We start from the raw sequence: 18,298 nt of genomic DNA on the forward strand, positions 1-18,298 counted from the left end.
TTGAGTGACACATATTGTCAGAGATGTGGAGAGACATGGAAGCAACTAAAAGATTAGTCATGTGTTCATCTAAATCATTAAATATGGATGTTCTGCTTGATTTCACCAAATTTATATTTTTTTGTTCCCAATTAGTTATTTTTGAATAGAGTAAGAAATTAGACCTTGTAACTTTCAACATTTTATTTTCTGCATTGTACAGTAGAAATTTTTAGACATTTCTTTCCCAGAAGCATTGCAAATACTAAGCATGAGGGGATTAAGTTACCCTTTTCAGAATGAGAGACAAAGAGAATTAAGGTAATGGTGACATATGGGTGGGTTTGTGTTTGGTTTTTTGGTATAATGCAAATTCTGGAAAGAACTGCAAAAGGGATAATTCTCCTCGTTCTGACTCCCATGGAAATAAATCTTACAATTGTATTTGCTTTTCTTCTGCAACTATTTTATCACTGCCAAAATTTACTGGAACATAGGAAATTTTCGTTAGTCCTTCTCCTGTCATTTAATGATCCTGCTCAGAGCTCATGGATGTTAAGGAGGATACACAGCACTGATCTTTGAGTCTGTCACATAATAATAATTTCTCCTTTTTTCTTGCTGTCATTCACAACATTTGACATACCTAAAATCACCTGACTTTAAAGCATCACTTTATAGCATTAAGCTTTTATAATTGTGATTATCAGACAAAGCTCTGTTAAGCTTTCTCAGTGCTTCATCTTCTTTGGGCATCTCCCTGTGTGAGCAGTTGTGCTGGCTTACACCAAGTGTCCATCTCTGTCTGAGCAGTGTGGCCAACAGCAGGGATAGGAGGAGTAAAACTGGAGTAACTGTGATGCTTTCCCAGGCTTCTGTCATTTTCAGTCCAGGGCCCTTTGTGGTTTGGTTGTCCGTTAATCCTGGTCAGCCTTTCCCATACCCCATGTGGTTTTGTAGGTCTCTGTTGCACCCTTGGAACATCTGAAGGCTTCTTGTCCTTGAGTTCCTTTGATCATCTTTCTTCTCAGTTTTTTTTCTAGTTCTGTCTCATTTGAGGGCAGAGAACAGCACATACTTTCCAAGATGTGGGTGAACCAGTGATTTATGCAGAGGCATAGCAATGCTTTTGCTTTTATTTTCTTGAGTTCCTTTCCAAATATTTCTGAAGACATAAAAGGCAGTGCTTCTTTTTTGAAGTACATAAAATTTGAGTTTGAAATGCATTACCTAGTAATCTATGTTGCAATCAGATTTCTTCATGAACATCTGTTCCGTGTTAAGGCCGTTGCCCTACCTCCCACCCCCAAGTTTAAAACTATTTCAAGATTTTAAACTAATTCTTAACTTTGTTTTGCAGGTTTGCAAAGGTGCAGATCAGTGTGTCTGCTCCTATTATACCCTTCAGAGAGACCATAACAAGACCTCCCAAAGTCGACATGGTGAATGAAGAAATAGGAAAACAGCAGAAAGTTGCTGTCATACACCAAACAAAAGAAGACCAAAATAAAATTCCTGAAGGAATTCAGGTTGATTCAGATGGGCTTGTTACAATTAATACTCCAAATAAACAAGCTACTCTGAGTGTGAGAGCAATGCCACTCCCTGAGGAGGTAACTCGACTTCTTGAAGAAAACAGTGACTTAATTCGAACTATGGAACAGCTCAACACGTCTCTGAATGAAGAGAAAAAAACACATGAGATAAATCAGAAGACTCTTGATAGAATCAAAGAATTCAAACAAAAGTTGGAGAAAAATCTTCAGGGAAGAAAGTGGAGAAATGCAGTTGATCAGATCTGGTCATTTGGACCACGGAAGTGTGGGCCTAATATTTTGTTACATAATTTTGGGGGCTATAAAAGATCTGTGTGGCAGTGCCTTGGGAATTCTGTGAAAGAAGTAGGTAAATACAGAGACTTTGACAACAGCATAGTGAGTGGATTTCAGCTGGCTACACTTTCAGGTCCCATGTGTGAAGAGCCTCTCATGGGTGTTTGTTTTTCAGTGGAAAAATGGGAATTAAGCAAAGCTGGAGATAGTCTGTCAAACAGTAGGCAGGATTCAGGGGAATTTGATACCACAGAACATCAGCAAAATGAAGATAATACTCTAGAAAGCAGTTGCAGTGGTGAAGGTCTCAGTGCAAATGAACACCAGGACAGGAACCAAAGTGGCACAGACTCACCTGAGAAAGTGAATAAGCACAAAGGAGAATTACCACTTGCAGATTGTTATGGCCCTTTCACTGGACAGCTGATTGCCACCATGAAGGAAGCCTGTCGTTATGCTCTGCAGGCAAAGCCACAGAGACTCATGGCAGCAATGTACACCTGTGAAATCATGGCTACTGCAGAAGTTTTAGGTAAGACTGGCAAAAGAAACCTTTGCCAAGAATTTCCTTTCTGATTTCTAAGGTGAGACTGAATCAGAAGGTATAACTTCATTGAAGGTTTTGTCAGGAGTCTTTTATAGTTCTCCAGTAGATTCTCCAATGGCTTTGTAATGCCTGTAATATTTACACTATTCTGAATGAGAATTCAGCATTCTTCTTGCTTGTCTGAACCATAGACATAAAGAACAATGCTGCACCTTTGTGAAATGCAAGATACAAAATGTTGCCTTTCTATAGAGTTTCTGTAAGATCAGCTTTGGTAACCATGAATATCAATACTGTGCCTCATAATTAAGCATAAATTCCATGAAGAGAAGGGAAACCTCTCCTGTTTATTAAGGGAGTGCATGATCTTAGCAAATGCCATATCAAGATATTTTTATACAGTAATACAAAAATAAAATCAGGAAAAGGAATATTAAATTATTGTTGCAGTCCAGCTGGTAAATTTGTATTTTTAAGTAGCATCTGTATCCTTCTGGTATGCAAGTTTCTCAACCCAGTGCATGCCAAATGGTGTCACTGATATTACCTTACCACTTACACCTACTTAAACTTGTTTTTATGACCTACTTGTGACACCACTTAACTGTATTTGTTCCTGGAGTGTTCCATGGGAGTTGCTTGCATGCTGATTCTGATCCAAAGCACTGAGATTTTCTTTAAAATGAACTTCCAATGTATTTAAGCTATCAGCAATTTTACTTTGACTGTACTAATCATGGCACAAGTTGCAGCATATCCCACATACAATAATTAAATATTTGGTTACTTGTAAAAAAATGTCAGCTGTTGTGCACACAGTCATACTGATAGCAGTCCAATGACCAAAAATTACAGTTTTTGTAATGAAGATAAATGCCTTTGAGTGAGCAACTGTTTTGTGCAGATGCATGATCCTGCTCTTTGCTGGAGGTACCCTGTAGTAGCCCTGGCAAAGGATGTGCTGCCAGGGGCTTTCAGGCACATTACCCTAAACATCCCCTACTATGGCAGGGAACTTTGGCATTTCAGACACTTTCCTAATGTGTAAGATAACTAACAGCTGTCAGAACTGGACTGTGTATTGTTCCTGTTCCAGAAGCACTTTGGCACATTGCTTCTGAGTCTCTATATCAAGCTATAAGCAAGGTACCAATTTTTAAACCTCAGAAACACTGTATAAATTGCTGTTTTCCAAACTACTCAATACCCAAAAGGCATGATTGTTTACACTGAAGTAATAAACATGCATTGGCTCATCTATTGTGCCATAAACTCAAATGGAAACATGGCTTTTTAATGCATATATATATATATATTTAATGAGTGCAATTTAGGACTCAGACATGCAAACAAATTAGTACAGTCTAATGAATGTGAATTGTGTTGTAATAGCCATGGACATGCACTTAGTTCATTACAAATTCATGGGTTTAATATTTCCTGTGGAAACTTCAACTAATAAATTGCATCCTCATTAGGAGGAGTGAAAAGCAGGCCTTCAATGCAGCCAGGCTTGGCAGTTGACATGTGTCAAACCACTGGCTTTTGTATCTTTGTTCTTTCCTTTGGCATTCCATACATTGATACCTTGGGAATTTTAATATATCTCCATATTGGCCTGCTTCTTTCTGAGATGGTAGCTTCTGCAAAAGTGAAGTCTTCTGTATTCTCAGAATATAAAACTTTTTCCATCAAACAATCAATAAATCAAACCGAAGCTGAGGTGAGGAGCAGGGAGGGGGGACACTGTTTTTAAGTGCTTTTCTTGGGCTTACTATCTTGATCAACACAAATGTATTTGTTAGTTTTTGTCTGTAAGTTACTTTCAAAAACATGATACCTACTATGAAGTCAAACATGGGCATTTTCACAGCTACTTTCATGACATGCATGCAGTATTTCAATAGATTGAATATAAACTTGGGAAAGAAAATTGAAATTATCCATGACTAACTTAAGACTGAATTTATTAACAAACCTGTTGAACTCATTAAACTTAATCAACATGTAGTATTTCAGATAAACTATTTTTTGTGGTTGGAATAGCTCTGCACTATCTGAGGCAAGTACCATGTAGGGATATGGTCATCCAAGCAAATTTCTACCAGTAGCTTAGATACAATTCCTGAAACACAACAATACTTCTCAGTAATGATTCTCAAATATTTGGTTATAAGAAAAAATGCAAGTTAGGCACATAATCTAGCAAAGTGCCTTTTAAAAATGAAAGGGACATAGATGTATTCATCCAGCAGTAACAATGTGTTAGATGTTACTCAGATGGTTTTGCACATTGTATAGCAGAATATGTTGTTTGAATTTAGTGTGTCCATTTAATTGACTTACAAAAAAGAGTTTTAGCCGAAAAAAAATTGTGCATTTTACTTAAAGCTGAGCCTTCCTGAACAAACATTGCTGTATTTCTGTTCATGGTGTATTCAGGATGTGAATATGTTGGTGAGCTGATGAGAGTTGTGTCTCTGCAGGTCGTGTGTATGCTGTGCTGTCCAAAAGGGAAGGCAGAGTGCTGCAGGAGGAGATGAAGGAGGGCACGGATGTGTTTATTATTAAGGCAGTCCTGCCAGTAGCAGAAAGCTTTGGCTTTGCTGATGAAATCAGGAAGAGAACCAGTGGCCTGGCCAGTCCACAGCTGGTGTTCAGCCACTGGGAGGTAAAAATATCTATTCATTCCATCTGTTTTGGTGATCTATTTCCTGTAGATGTGGCAGACTGGAATAATAAGCAGAAAAGGTTAAGTTTTGGTCAAGACATTTGATTAATTCCTTTTTGAAATGAGGAAAAAAGCCTTATATTATTTCTTTTTGTACATATGCTGTTCAGAAATGTATTTATATTTTGTTTAGATGGTCTTTTTATTTCAATAGCAAGTAAATATTTCATAAATGAAACTGTTTCTTTATAGATATGTTTTCCTGTATTTATGTGCCCTTTTTCATGAGTTCTCTGGTAAACTTGTTTGGGGTATGGGAAAGAAACCAAAACCACAAAACAGCCCCAACCTACCACTAACAGAAAATAAATGTATCAGCAAATCTAATGCACATGAAAGTTAACCTCTTAAGGTCTAGCAGGCACCTTCCATATTCCAAGCCAACATAAATTTTCACGCTTAAAAGACAAACCGAATAGATTTCATTCTCTCAAAATTAAGTCTGTTGATAGTAAGTAGTGGTGCCCTCAAAATCATTTCTTTTTGGTCATCTCTGTCACTTAAAGAAATGAAGAGTTGAATGTGAAGGTGTAAATCAAGTGGGAGAACTGCTGAGGAGTGTCATCAGCTGAAAGTGTAGTTTATTTCTATGATGTGGGGAGTAGATATTCAGGGGGAAAAATAAAAGGCTGTAAATCAGAGCTCCTTGTTCAAGACAAACACACCTTCATTGTCAGGCTCCTCAGAAGACTCCACTGAAGAAGCTAAAAATGGCTTCAAGGACAAAAGTCAGTGGGTATAAACTTTTCACCTTAAATTTTTAAAATAACTTCAAAGTCTAGGTTTTTCTGGGTTTGGTTGGGGGTGTTTGTTTGTTGGTTCTGGTGAAGCCTTCCTTTATTTGGTGTTAGAAAACAACAGAATCTTTTGTAAATGGATGAAAAAAATCTTTCTTTGTTTGATCCTTGATTTATTTTGTCACCTCAAATGTCAAGTCTCTGAGTACAACCACCTGTAGATTTTGAGGTCAGTGACACTCAGTTACCAGCTGAGTATGGGCTGCTTACCAGTGTTTCTCTGAAGTATGTGCTGCCTTTTCACATGGTGTGGATCCTTCATCCACAGCTAAGTTGTCCCCCTATCTGTAAAATACTCCACTGACTGTATTTCTTTGTTAGTAACTATGGTAACTGTGTCAGAAATTTTATGTGGATGATAATGGAAAACTGCAAACTGGCCACGTGCTAGCAAAAGAGTTGGGAAGAGTACTTGAAACAGTCCACTTGGAAAAGCACATTATGTCTTGCTTGGCAGTGGTGCCTTACTGGTGTTAGTGAATGCAGGCACCAAGGTCTTGGCTCTCCTCCTTTATATTGATTTATTTAGTCTTCTTGTGACTAAGTCCACCTTCACATAGAACCACAAAAGGAAAAACAGCTGCACAGAATGCAGAAAGGAAAAAAAAGACCCTTCACACATGGTGTATACACACAACAAAATAGATCAGCTGCATCTTTTAAGTACAGAGGTTCTGGTTACAGCCAGTTACAGATCAGGTAACCTCAAACCAGTGAGTGTACAGTAATCTTGTCAGTTCTGGATGGTCTCCTCTGAAGTGCAGCTGGTGAGATTTTGTGTCTTTAGTGGTCTTTTGTGTGAACCTCTGACATCAGTGCCCTGGAGGAATATCAGCCAGTGGGATTCAATTCCAGCTAACCATTGTTCTGTGCCAGCTTCTTTAGGGTTTGTAGCTCCTGTGCTCCAGCACTAAGCAAAAACATGAACCCTGTGGCTCTCAGACTTCCCCTTCTATCCCCAAGCCTTGGTGGGTGCATTCACTCTCAGATGTTACGAATTTCACATTAAAAAATATTCACAAATGATTATAGATATTCTCAGGAGAGAGGGATTTGAACAACTGGCAACATATTCTAAACTGACCTCTGAGAGAGATTATTATTGCAGCTAGTATGTAAAATGCATTGGTAGTAGGAAAATTACTGTGTAAGCAGTCACCTTTCCACCTGGGGAATCTGTCAGTGGGGGAGGATTGGGCTTTTTGTCTTCATGAAAGCCATGCTCACATATTTTTGTGATACAGTAAGCCTTTTACTAAGCTACTGGTAGTGTTCTCTCTGTGCAGTGATGGCAGAAGGAGTGCATGTTGCTCTCACACCATCAAGACAATTTCTCAATAAATACAATTTTCAGAATCTCCAGTGTTAACATGACAGAGAAACCATGAGAAATTATTTGTATCTCAGCTCTTGTTTCTTCCTTTCTTTGAATTCTGTACAAAGTTGCATCAGGTGTTGGGCATGACTTTATCGCTTTACTGATGAATTATGGTATATGTATCTACATGATAAACTCCAGCATTTTATTTGAATTCTTACTATTTAATGCATCATTGTTTAAGATAGTATAATGTGAACTTTGTGTAATCTTAAGCTGGTTTTTCCTTAGTGTTAAAACTGTGTTACTGAGAGTGTGGCTGCTGCTTTGATTGCACACTCTCCAAACCCTTCCATGGCATTCTGAATGAACTCTGTGGTGCTGCTGTTTTCTCAGTGTGCTCAGCTCATTAGCTGAGTACCTGGGACATGTATTTGTCACACAAATTCCTTCTAAAGTGTTGTTAACCCCATTTTACACAAAGGGGAATAGACAGTATGGAGGATTTTTAAACTTCCAAACACTGTCCCATGGAAATCACATGCATAGAGTATGTTTAAAGAATTGAGGTTTGAGTTCACTCTTTTAATATATTTCCTTCCCATGATTTGTAGACTCTGAATACAGATAAGTCAGTGATAGACCCTACATTTAAATGAAGCCATTTTGGTCTTTGTGGAAATGATACTGCCATTTTTTTTAAAAAAATTCAGTTAATGAATGGATTTTGTGTAGTTGGGATTGCTACAGCCCCAAGTGATGGAGCAATACATATATCGAGGTCTGTCTTGTCAGATACTCCTTTTTTATTAATTTCTTCTGGCATGCCTATGCAATTTATTCCTGCCTGTAAAGGACAGCACCAAGGAACCATTAATGGGAGCTTTCAGTTTAGTCCCAGCTTAAAAAAAACTAATGTTTAAAGTTAGGCAAATGTTAGGTGTGTTGGGTTTGCTTGGCAGCACTTTCTTAGATTTCAGTATAAACTTTCTTATTTAATTGTTAGTTTGAATTATTTAACTTTGGGATAATTATGAGCTAGTTGTATTTTTTTAAACTTTGGATTAATAATAACCTTCAGTTAATAAGTATGTTTTTGTTTAAGCCTGTTACTTTTGTTCTCAATTCTTTGCAGTTAAATCTTTTACTCAGTCATGAAATTTTATCTTAATCATAGGGTTTTGAACAAGAAGGTATTTGTGATTACAGAATCCTTAGAATAATGGAACTCTCATCCCATTTGGGAAATCTGTGTTAAAAGCAAGAAGAAATAATGCATGTGGCTCTATTCAGATGCTGATTGAATTTTCAGCAAGAATTGTCAAACACATCTACTAGTTGTAAAGTTGTAAAATGTGTAGTATTCCTGTTAAATCACATCTTTTCAACTGTGTGAATATTAACTATTAAAGGTGCTTTTCTTCCTGAGGGGGCATGAGTGAACTGTAAACACATTTAATCAGAATTCTTTGTCATTGTCCCTTCTAAGTAGAAAAGTGCCTAGAACGTGCCTCAGGGCTCTGGAGAAAGGTAAGAGAAGGGCTGTGTGTAATAATTGCCACGAATATGAGACTTCTGAATGTGGAAGTTTTATATTCTGAATTTTAATTCATGCCTTTTGAATTGTAAGTCATTTTACAGCTCAGAAGATGGGGCTTAATATAGAAGTTGCTGGATGAGATTGTTAGGCTTGCATTAAACAGGAAGCAGGCTGAGGGAATGAGAGAGAATCTATTCTAGGTTTGAACTGTAATTTTACATACATTATTTTACCAGTGACAGTTTGGGCGCATAAATGAATTCGAGGAGTAACCTGGAACCTTTCAAATATAAAAACCTCATTGTTTTGGCAGGAACATCTGAAGCTAATTGAAACAGTAAATAAGAGTGCTAGGGGTGTGGCTTTAATTCTCTTTCTCAATACATGTTTCTTAAGTAATAGGAAAAAATGCAGCAGTAGAGCCACACATCTCCTTTTTTTATTTCCAGTCACCAAATTCCCATTAACAGCTCCTGGCTGAAGTCAAGAGTAAAGTTTAGCTGTCACTGTTTGAGACACAAACAAGGATGATGCTGCTGAGCCAAAATAAACTTGTATGAGTTTATTTTATAGCTTACTGTGTAAATGTTCATTATTTCAATATTTCTTGGAAGAGGAGTTCTTGTATCTAACCAGGCATTTTCAGGCCTTGGCAGCCCCCATTATATTGTGCGTGGAAGCTCTGAATTATGGGATAGTTTTGGATGCTTCTTTTATTTGCAGGGCATCCACACAGCCAGTACACTCATGTAGGGTATTCTCTGTTCTGGAAGCACAGTGCCAGTACCCAAGTACTTGAATTTGCATTGTGCTCAGTGCAGAACCACTTGTGCAGCATTACCCAGCATGTTACATATGGTTTTCTTGAAAAACAGTTGATAACTGTTCACATACACCTCTGTATTCTTTGTTTCTCAGGGCTACTTGAGACATATCAGACATTCATATCAGCTGTACCTTTCTCAGTTGCATAGTCTGTGTCTATTTCATTGTCATTGCTAGGTGGTGGACACCACTTGAACTGTAAATGCTCCTGAAATACCTTTCTGCCATCAAATTTTCGAAGGTAGAAAGGCTTCTGATCCACTGGAGCCCGTGTCATCTTTGAAATTGTGCATAATAGATGACTTTTTTTGGACACAAGAAAGAACTTCTGGCATAATGTTTTTCCTGGCTTGCTGATGGCTGCTGTGCCCAGTCATACTGAATTTAGTGTTTCTTGAGATTTCTTACTGAGCAGTTCACAAAGGCCATAATACTGCTTGGACTTCAAATCTCAGTCAGACAGTGTAAGATTGCTCTTTCTATTCATGGCCCAGCATTTTCCACATTGATGATATTTGGCTCAAAAGAAATTTTCTGTCTTCATCAGACAGTAAGGAGCAGTAGGGGAAGTGCTACCAGGAGCATGGCTGTGTTCCCAAATCTGCCTGACCTTTTGGATGAACTGGGCTGATCCCTTCTGTTTGCTTCTGGTGCTTCTCTCAACCTTGTTTTGCATAATTAGACTGCCTTAGGCAGAAACTGTTTCTTACCATCATTTTGTGAAATACACTAGACAATGGGACCAGGATCACTATTGGAGCCATCTGGGTGACACTGAAATGCAAATAATAAATCATCCTCAAATTAAGCCTTAAAATTCCAAGTCCTCTTGAATTGCAAGTGGTCTGCTCTAACTCATGTCTTCCTGAAAAGCTTTATTAGCCTACATAATCATTTGCAGGATTAGTACACACTCAATCATTTATCAGTATTGACATAGTATGCTCACAGTATTTCTATTTTTATTGATTATTATTACAGGTATTCAGATTATGTCTCTCACAGAGATACAAGCATTTATAGCTTGAATAATTAATGTGTTGTTAGGCTGAAGGAGAGTGACATCTGTTTTGCTTGTGCTACTCTGCATGCTCTTACTAAACAAGTCTTAGGAGACTTCATTGTTTGGGTGTGTTGGTTTGAATAGTTGTTATATTTAATGAAACGTCTTGCTTTAGAGTGGTTTCTTCTTCTAAAGAACACTCTTTGCTTGTAATATTTGAAGTAATCTCTTCACTTCTTTTGAGATACCTAATCCCAGTTGACACATTATAAATAGTTTTATTTATACCTAGAGTGGGTTCTGCAGTGAGTGATGGGACACACTTCATGTATTTGACTGGGAGTTTTTATTTTTCTTTTAAGCATAATGGAATTCTACAGGTGTGCTTATAGTCATACTTTAAACAAATTATATCACTCAAGATTTCTAGAAAATAAATCAATGGAGATTAATTTAAAATGTTCCTTAATTTCAGTGCTCCTTTAATAGGAACATTTCCATCACTTAGGCATTGTGTTTGCAATAACAGATTTAAGAACTGTATCAGCTGCTGTGCACTGATTCATTTTCCTGTGTTGCATTTTATATGGGCTCATTTTGAGAAAATGCTTGTTTTCTAATAGAATAAATGCTGGTCCAGTGATCCACTGCATGGATCTTGATTTATAGTTTACTTTGAAAAATAAATGTCAGAAGAGCCTTGCATGTGTGTAGAAATACTCAGTTGTGTTAAGGAGGAAGCACTTTGTTGTGTACACTTGGAGGAGTAATCGTGGATGTTCTGGGCTGTTTGCAGTTAAGGCTGATATTGTCCCTGTCAGAGAATTCTGATGTTGAGTAATAAATAAGCAGAGGCCACTGGCTAGTTCATGCTGTTAAAAATAAAATTTCCCAAATCCTAGAAAAATTCCTGGAGAAAAGGTGTGCTGAATTTTCCACTTACCAAGTCTATGGTGGTATTTGTAAATGTACTTTATCATAATGCTAACAATACCATAATGTCATTGGTTTTACAGATTCTTATTCCTAATGTTCGTGCCTCTTGACATCTTCTGTCTCTTAAACTTGGGGCATAATATTTGGCTGTGATAATTTTATTTTCCTCCCTGCTCAGTGGTTCCCAGACACACAATACACTGGCAGAGAGAGAGAGGCAGACCTCTGATAGAAGGTTGACTGAATTGCTTCAGTCTCTTAAAGATTTTTCATCTCTGCAAAGCATATTATTTTGAACGTCCAGTTCTCTTTTGATTGAAGGTTTTGTTGAGGAGTGTAGCTTTTTGTAACAGTGTTGTCAACATGCTGTCACATTTCTGATTTTAAGGGGAGTCAGCTATATGTTGTAGTTTTGTACTGAAAAAGTAGAATATGGAAACATTTAAATAATTTTAAGTTAGAAGTGGCATGCAACATAGAATAAATAATGTTTCTGGGTATCTGTTCTGCTTTGAGCCTGTGGATTTTTCAGGATCCAAAGTAAATGCTCTCTGTGAAATTACTATACCGTATTCCAGAAGGAATTGTCCATTTAGAATCTAATTCATCACTGAGGGCTTCATCCAGACAAAAACTCAATTCCTGTTACAAATTCCAGAACCATCCCTGTGTGGTTCCCATGAATACAAACAATAGCTCAGGACCTAAAAAGCTTCTTAGCTCTGATTCCAGGAAACCCAGACCCACCATTCTGACAGTTCCCATTGTAAGGAAATTGATGACAATGCTTTGGGACTGTTCTCCTTTTGCATGCTTGCACTGTATTAACAGAGCAGGGGAATGATGGATTCCACCTGCTGTGAACATTTGCCTCGATGCATTAATGTGATATGAATAAAGAGGAACAGTCTGGTTTGTGCCTTTGCCTTCACTCACAGAATCAGAACTTTCAAAAAAGGAAAACTTTCTACTTTTTTGTTTGGGTCACTGAGTCAGTAACACCCCTCTGTGTCATAATAGGATTACAATGACTTCTTAAAGATGATGGCCTAGGTTCCTCTTTCTCTTTGCTTAGCATGGCATGGCAACACATCTGCTGATTATTTAATCTTTTATAGTGTATCTGCACCATTTAGATAGGTGTAGTCCTCTAACAGAAATTTTCTGATGCCACCAGATCTTGCTCTAGAAGCAGTGTGTAGTGGCTGAATTATTTAGACAGGTTGAAAAGCCAAGCTACTCCTGAGGTAGTTCTTTGAAACCTAATTAACCTCTTTACTGCACTGCTCTGCATCATGTAGCAGTACAAGGTTCACTCAGGATTCTGTAACCCTGGGCTGAAATAGCTTTACCCTTGCTGGCTAATAAATACTGAATAGTAATAGTACATTTAAACCTGCTGTTATGTTGACTTCCCTTAGACCTGTTGAAGCATAAAGAAATCTTGTCAGTGGAAGAAATAACCAGTGCAAAACTTCAGTAGGGCAAGTCTTTCATAAATTATTGAAAGAGCCAGTCTGTCAAACCTGGGGATTTTCTTAAACATCCATCACTACAGTATCTAAATATTTACAGGTAGATTAGATCTGTAAGTTCAATTTTGTATACTTTTGGACTCCTCTATTACATTCAGTCTTCAAGAACTGCTGTTTCACAGCTTCTCTCTGGGCATAATTTCTGGGTGTTACATTTCTTGCCAATTAAAAAAAGGCATCAAAGGGCATAGTAACAATCTTTAACTTAGAGGTTTGTAGCTGTAGAACCTCCTTCAGTAGTACAGTCTGAAGCAAATCAATTGAGCATCAATCACCTTTTTTCTTCATGTATTCTTAGACTTGGAGTTTTTTGTTTGTTCAGCTCTTTAGGCAGATCATTAAAGGGGAAGTCCCTTGTAGCTTTACATCATTAAGGTGTTCAGGATGAGCGCAAGTCAGCATGCAATCTTCACTGCCCTTTGTATTTTTAGGGCATAAACTAATGGTGAAACTTTCAAACTCTTACAGAGGGGGGACCATTCTTTTTTTTTATAGATGTAAGCTGTCAAGGAATTACCTCTAAGTTTGTATGCGTTGGTTAGAAGGCCCTGTGCAAAACATCAGAGTGGGTATGACTCAAGCAGATTCTTCTGTGGTTAGACAGTCCTTACGTTTATGGTGAAAAATAAACACAGAAAAATTTGGAAAGCTGACTTTCAGACTGTTTATTTCTGAGCTCTACTTGCTTTTGGTTTTCAGCCAGACAAGCCTGTGCATAGTCATTTCCCATGTAAATAATTGAGATTGGCTGTCACTTTCAGCACGAGTAATACCCACTTAATTTAGTCTGTGCATGTGCTTAACTGTGGCAAGCTAGAACTGTTTCTGTTGGTTTAGCTTTACATCCCATTTTTGCAAGATTGAACCTATAGTATTGCCTAATACAAATTAGGCTGCCATAGTCACTCTCCTAACTCCCCATAAAGTGTAATTTGTGTGGTTGTCTTGGGAGTTATTTAATGTGAGGTATTAAATTAAGACTCCACAATTGTTGATTTTTCTGGGGAAAATCATCCATCTTCAGTCATCATTTTTTAATTCCTCTTCTTGTTTGTTTGTGTAACCTGAGCTTTAGGTTATTTTGCTTAGGTTGAAGTACCATATGGCAATTGAAAGGATTTGTCAGAAGAAAAAGTTTGCAACGGTACAAAAGGCTCATAGCATTAAGCTAAAATTGGTAATTTAGGAAAATTTGTTCTCTCCTTGTCAGTTATTAGTGCTTGTGCTAATATTTCAGAATTATTATAGAGTAATGTGCTCAGTTGTTACAACTGTTGTGGTTCTTGCAGTAACTAATACTTGTCTGGACTGCTTTTTCCATGAGGGTTTTGTTTAAGAAATGAGTACATTATTATCTTTGGGTTTTTTTAGAAAAAAATATATTATCTGTAACTGCCTGTTGTGAGGAAATCTACAATCAAGAAAAATTAGTGTTTTTGAAATCTACAATAGAACCTGTGTAACGTTATATGGTCAACTCCATCCCTTCCCAATGTTCATATTTAGGATTCTCTGTAATACCCACTATGGTAGTCCCACAAGTGTGGGGTATATAGCATGAACTGGAAATAAAGGCTTGTCCAGTTATTGTCTGACCATGTTAGATCTAAATCTGTTCTAGAGGAGGGCTACAAAGCTGCAAGAGCAGCTCTGCTAAATATGTTAGAGCCAGAAACAGTGATTTTTAAACCATCTGTCCAACTCAGGATTGGGATTGGAAAACATAGGGCACAGAAATTAGTAGAAATCTTCAGTTCTGATAAATTCTGATATAATAGTTGTGTGATAATAATATTCTAAATAAGGAGTTCTCTCTTGAAAGTTGAGAATTTTCTGAACATTATTTAGCACTGTTTGCTGATGGGCAGTTGAAATTGCTTTTAGAAAAACTTGTACAGATAATTGCAGCTGAATTTGAAAAGTTATTGTGGATTTCTTAGGGTGAGAGCTGCAGAGTGTGTGTTAACTCTTGTCCTCTGCTTCCATAGCTCATTGCAGCCTTTCCAGACAGCTCGATCTGCTCTACTTTGGTTTCTCCAGTCCAGCAGTTGATTGCTTGAAATGTGCTAATAAACTTTTGTACTACTTGACTCTTTTTTGTTTGTTTCCTTTTGTAGATCATTTCCAGTGACCCGTTCTGGGTGCCCACGACTGAGGAGGAATATTTGCACTTTGGGGAGAAGGCAGACTCGGAGAACCAGGCCCGCAAGTACATGAATGCAGTGAGAAAGAGGAAGGGGCTCTATGTGGAAGAAAAAATCGTGGAGCACGCTGAGAAGCAAAGAACTCTGAGCAGAAATAAGTAGCTGTGTCTGCCTCCTTTCTCTCCTGACACAGCTAAGTGTGGGTGGAGTGTTTTATATGCAGCAGATGCAAAATTTCATCTGGACTTTGTTCTTTGATACCATTTTTCTTACATGCTTTGTCTGTGGCTTATGTTTTAATAAACTTAAGCCTTTCCAAGTTTTGTACAGAGAAAATAGTTTATTTATTGAAATAAAATAGAAATGTATTCACTGCAATTGGTCTAAATTTTTAAAATTTAATGCCCTGTTGAACATTGTGTCCCAAGGATTAGGAACTCCCAATTCAATTTGTTCTTTTCTGATTTGTCACATGTAGTTGCAGTAAGAGCTGGTTAACTAGCTTCTTGCAAATAAACCATGCACTGAATTTAGCTCTTTAATGGATTTGACTGTTTTTTAAATTAATTTCTGTAATGTATTTGTTTCTTACCCATACCTTTCATAGTTACCTGTATGTAAATAGATGTAAGCCTATTAGGAGTTTCTAAACTATTTGTTTTACTCCATTCCTCATGTGAGCAGTTATTTAAAGCAGTAATAGATCTTTATATTTTACATCTTTTAATATATCTTTAAATCAGAGGGCAAAAATAGCATATGTGGAATACAGCACTGCAAAAAGCTGAGCAAGATTTGTCTTGTTTTCCCTCCTTAGAGAACACCTTATTACAAACTTCAGTTACCACAAATTAGGTGAGGGGAGTGAGTATCTTCAGTATGAATGAGAAACTGGACATCAGTTTTCTTCCCATACTTTATGCAGGAAGTAAAGTACTTTGTACTTGAAAACTCTGGAAGTAAAACAGCACTCCTGATTAGAGAGGGTTTCCTCAAATATATCTGTCTGAAATGTTTTTTCATATTTAAACCTAGTGCCAGACAAGTTGCATTTACAGATGGGACTAGAAGCTTGCAGGTCTGCTTAAAACCTCCCACAGTGTGACTTGGCAGCAGAACTCGAATTGGGAGCTCAAGTGACTTTTCTCCTGGCCCTGATCACATCAACCTAAATTCTTCAGGGAAGGTATCTGGTAGTTTTGCTTCTTCTATTAGGTTTTCTCCTTTCTAACTTCAGTTTGGTTCAGAATGCTGTGTAAATTTTTCTGTGCTTCTTTGTAGCTTCCTTTGGAAGCAGAAAGAGAAGAGCACGTGGAGGAGAGGATGTGAATGAGCTGGACAATTTTGTCAGCACCATTTTTTTTTAATGCATAATTTGAGTTCTCACATGGCTTCTGATTCATTTTGGTTCTTGTTCATACCAGACTGCCTGTGAAAACCGAAGAGTTGAAACTAGGCAAGAGAGTGTAGTTTTTTTTGTTGCATCATGTATAGCAGGGGGACAGTCATGAAAACAGGGATAAGGGCTTTTTAATACCTGTTGTAAGTTGGCACATTGTCCTTTGGAATTCATAAAATGTTATGAAATTGGTCCTTGGAGTAGAACCTCTTATTTTAAACCATACATAGGTATGTTAGGATAGTGATAAAAAAGTGTGTACTTTTCATGTTGTGTTATTCTTCACCAGTTTTACTTCTCAAATGTGCAGTATCTGTGATGTGCTGCCTCAGTACAGCCCTGAGAAGGAAAACACTTCCAGTGCTAACATGAGTTGTCTGTGTAGGCTTTGCTGATCTTACTGGTGTTGAGACAAATGGTTTACATGCAAGATAAAATATTTACATGTAAATACCAATTTGATTTAGCAGTGTGCCTGAAGTTTGGGCTCTTATCTACTTGATGTGGCTTAGTCATATCCTCTGTTGTGATTTTGTGCTTTTTGATTTGTTTTGTGCTACTTTGGATCTACTCAAAAGTAGATAAGATAAAAATTAGTATTTATTTTTATAGCATCTATTAATAAACTGAAAAGGTTTTGGTTTTTTACAGCTGCATCATTCCATGGTTCTAAAACTCCTGCAAACCATGACTAATAGGAGGAAAAAATAGATACCATGAAATAGTGTGGTTTGGGCTGTATGACAGATATTTGCTATTTCAACAGATGCTGTTTTCCTACAGGAGCTTGCTTTATTTATTTATTTATTTGTTTGTTAATTTATCCTTTCTTCCCCTCATCCCTCCTCCTTCATTTCCTATTTTAGCAAAGATCCAACTGTATAACACTTGACTGATTCTTTAGAGGAATATTTTTATTATCATCTTACTTCTTTATACTGAAACTGCTTAGCTTTGTAAAGACTTGCTGATTCTGGAATTTCAACACAGAAAAAAAAAAAAAGGCAAAATTCAGTAGTGCTTTCCTGTTAGCATTTTCATGGCCTTGTAAAAGCCTTGTCCTTCACCCTTACAAAGTGACATGTCTTAGTGTTCTCCAGTGAGACATCTGGATGCATTTTTTTTCCCAGAAAAGCTACTGTGTAAAAGGGTAACAACTAATAATAATAACAGCAAAAATAAAACTTTAGTCAGGAGCCCTTCATTTCCTACGTGCTCACACAGGTTTGCTACCCCCTGAGGAGGAGGGGAATTCAGTGCTGTTATAAGATTTTTTTTTTTTTTTTGTGAAGTGGCCACTGAGCACAGCTGAAATCTGCATCTTCTCAGGTGGAATTACAAATGGAAGGCAGATTGTTCATCATCACCAGTTCAGTGCTGGCTTTTTCCCATCTGTGGAGAGCTCTTTCCAGATTTTTTCATATGATTCTTTTACACTGTAATAAGTAAGGTAATGAATAAATCACTGTTATATCACTGCTTTCAGAATGATTTATGCCAGTGTGAACTGCTACCATGGAATATTTTGTCTTTTTTCTTTTTTTTTTTTTTTTTTTGCTATAGCAGAGGCCTCAGAGTTAGAGACAAGCCTTAAGAAACTCCTGGGCTTTAGTGATGATTCCATGACAGTTGTATGGTTCATTGTCCCCTCTGCCATATTTTCATGAAAACAGTAATTCTGGACTATAACTTTCTTAAAATAGAAGAAATAG

At 37.3% G+C, this 18,298-nt stretch overlaps 1 protein-coding gene across 2 annotated transcripts in view; it reads left to right on the top strand.

Annotated features, from left to right (window-relative positions):
* EFL1 (elongation factor like GTPase 1) overlaps positions 1 to 15,704 on the top strand; it is a 63,093-nt gene extending 47,389 nt beyond the window's left edge. For both annotated transcript variants that reach the window (XM_058811405.1, XM_058811407.1), the window contains exons 18-20: positions 1,340 to 2,343; positions 4,845 to 5,029; positions 15,161 to 15,704. In XM_058811405.1, the coding sequence (XP_058667388.1) occupies positions 1,340 to 2,343; positions 4,845 to 5,029; positions 15,161 to 15,349 (1,378 nt within the window). In that variant the 3' untranslated portion in view covers positions 15,350 to 15,704. The remainder of the gene's footprint in view (positions 1 to 1,339; positions 2,344 to 4,844; positions 5,030 to 15,160) is intronic.
* Positions 15,705 to 18,298: the final 2,594 nt, after the last annotated feature.

This window comes from Ammospiza caudacuta, chromosome 10, assembly GCF_027887145.1.
Source record: "Ammospiza caudacuta isolate bAmmCau1 chromosome 10, bAmmCau1.pri, whole genome shotgun sequence".
In the NCBI taxonomy this organism is placed as follows: Eukaryota; Metazoa; Chordata; class Aves; order Passeriformes; family Passerellidae; genus Ammospiza; species Ammospiza caudacuta.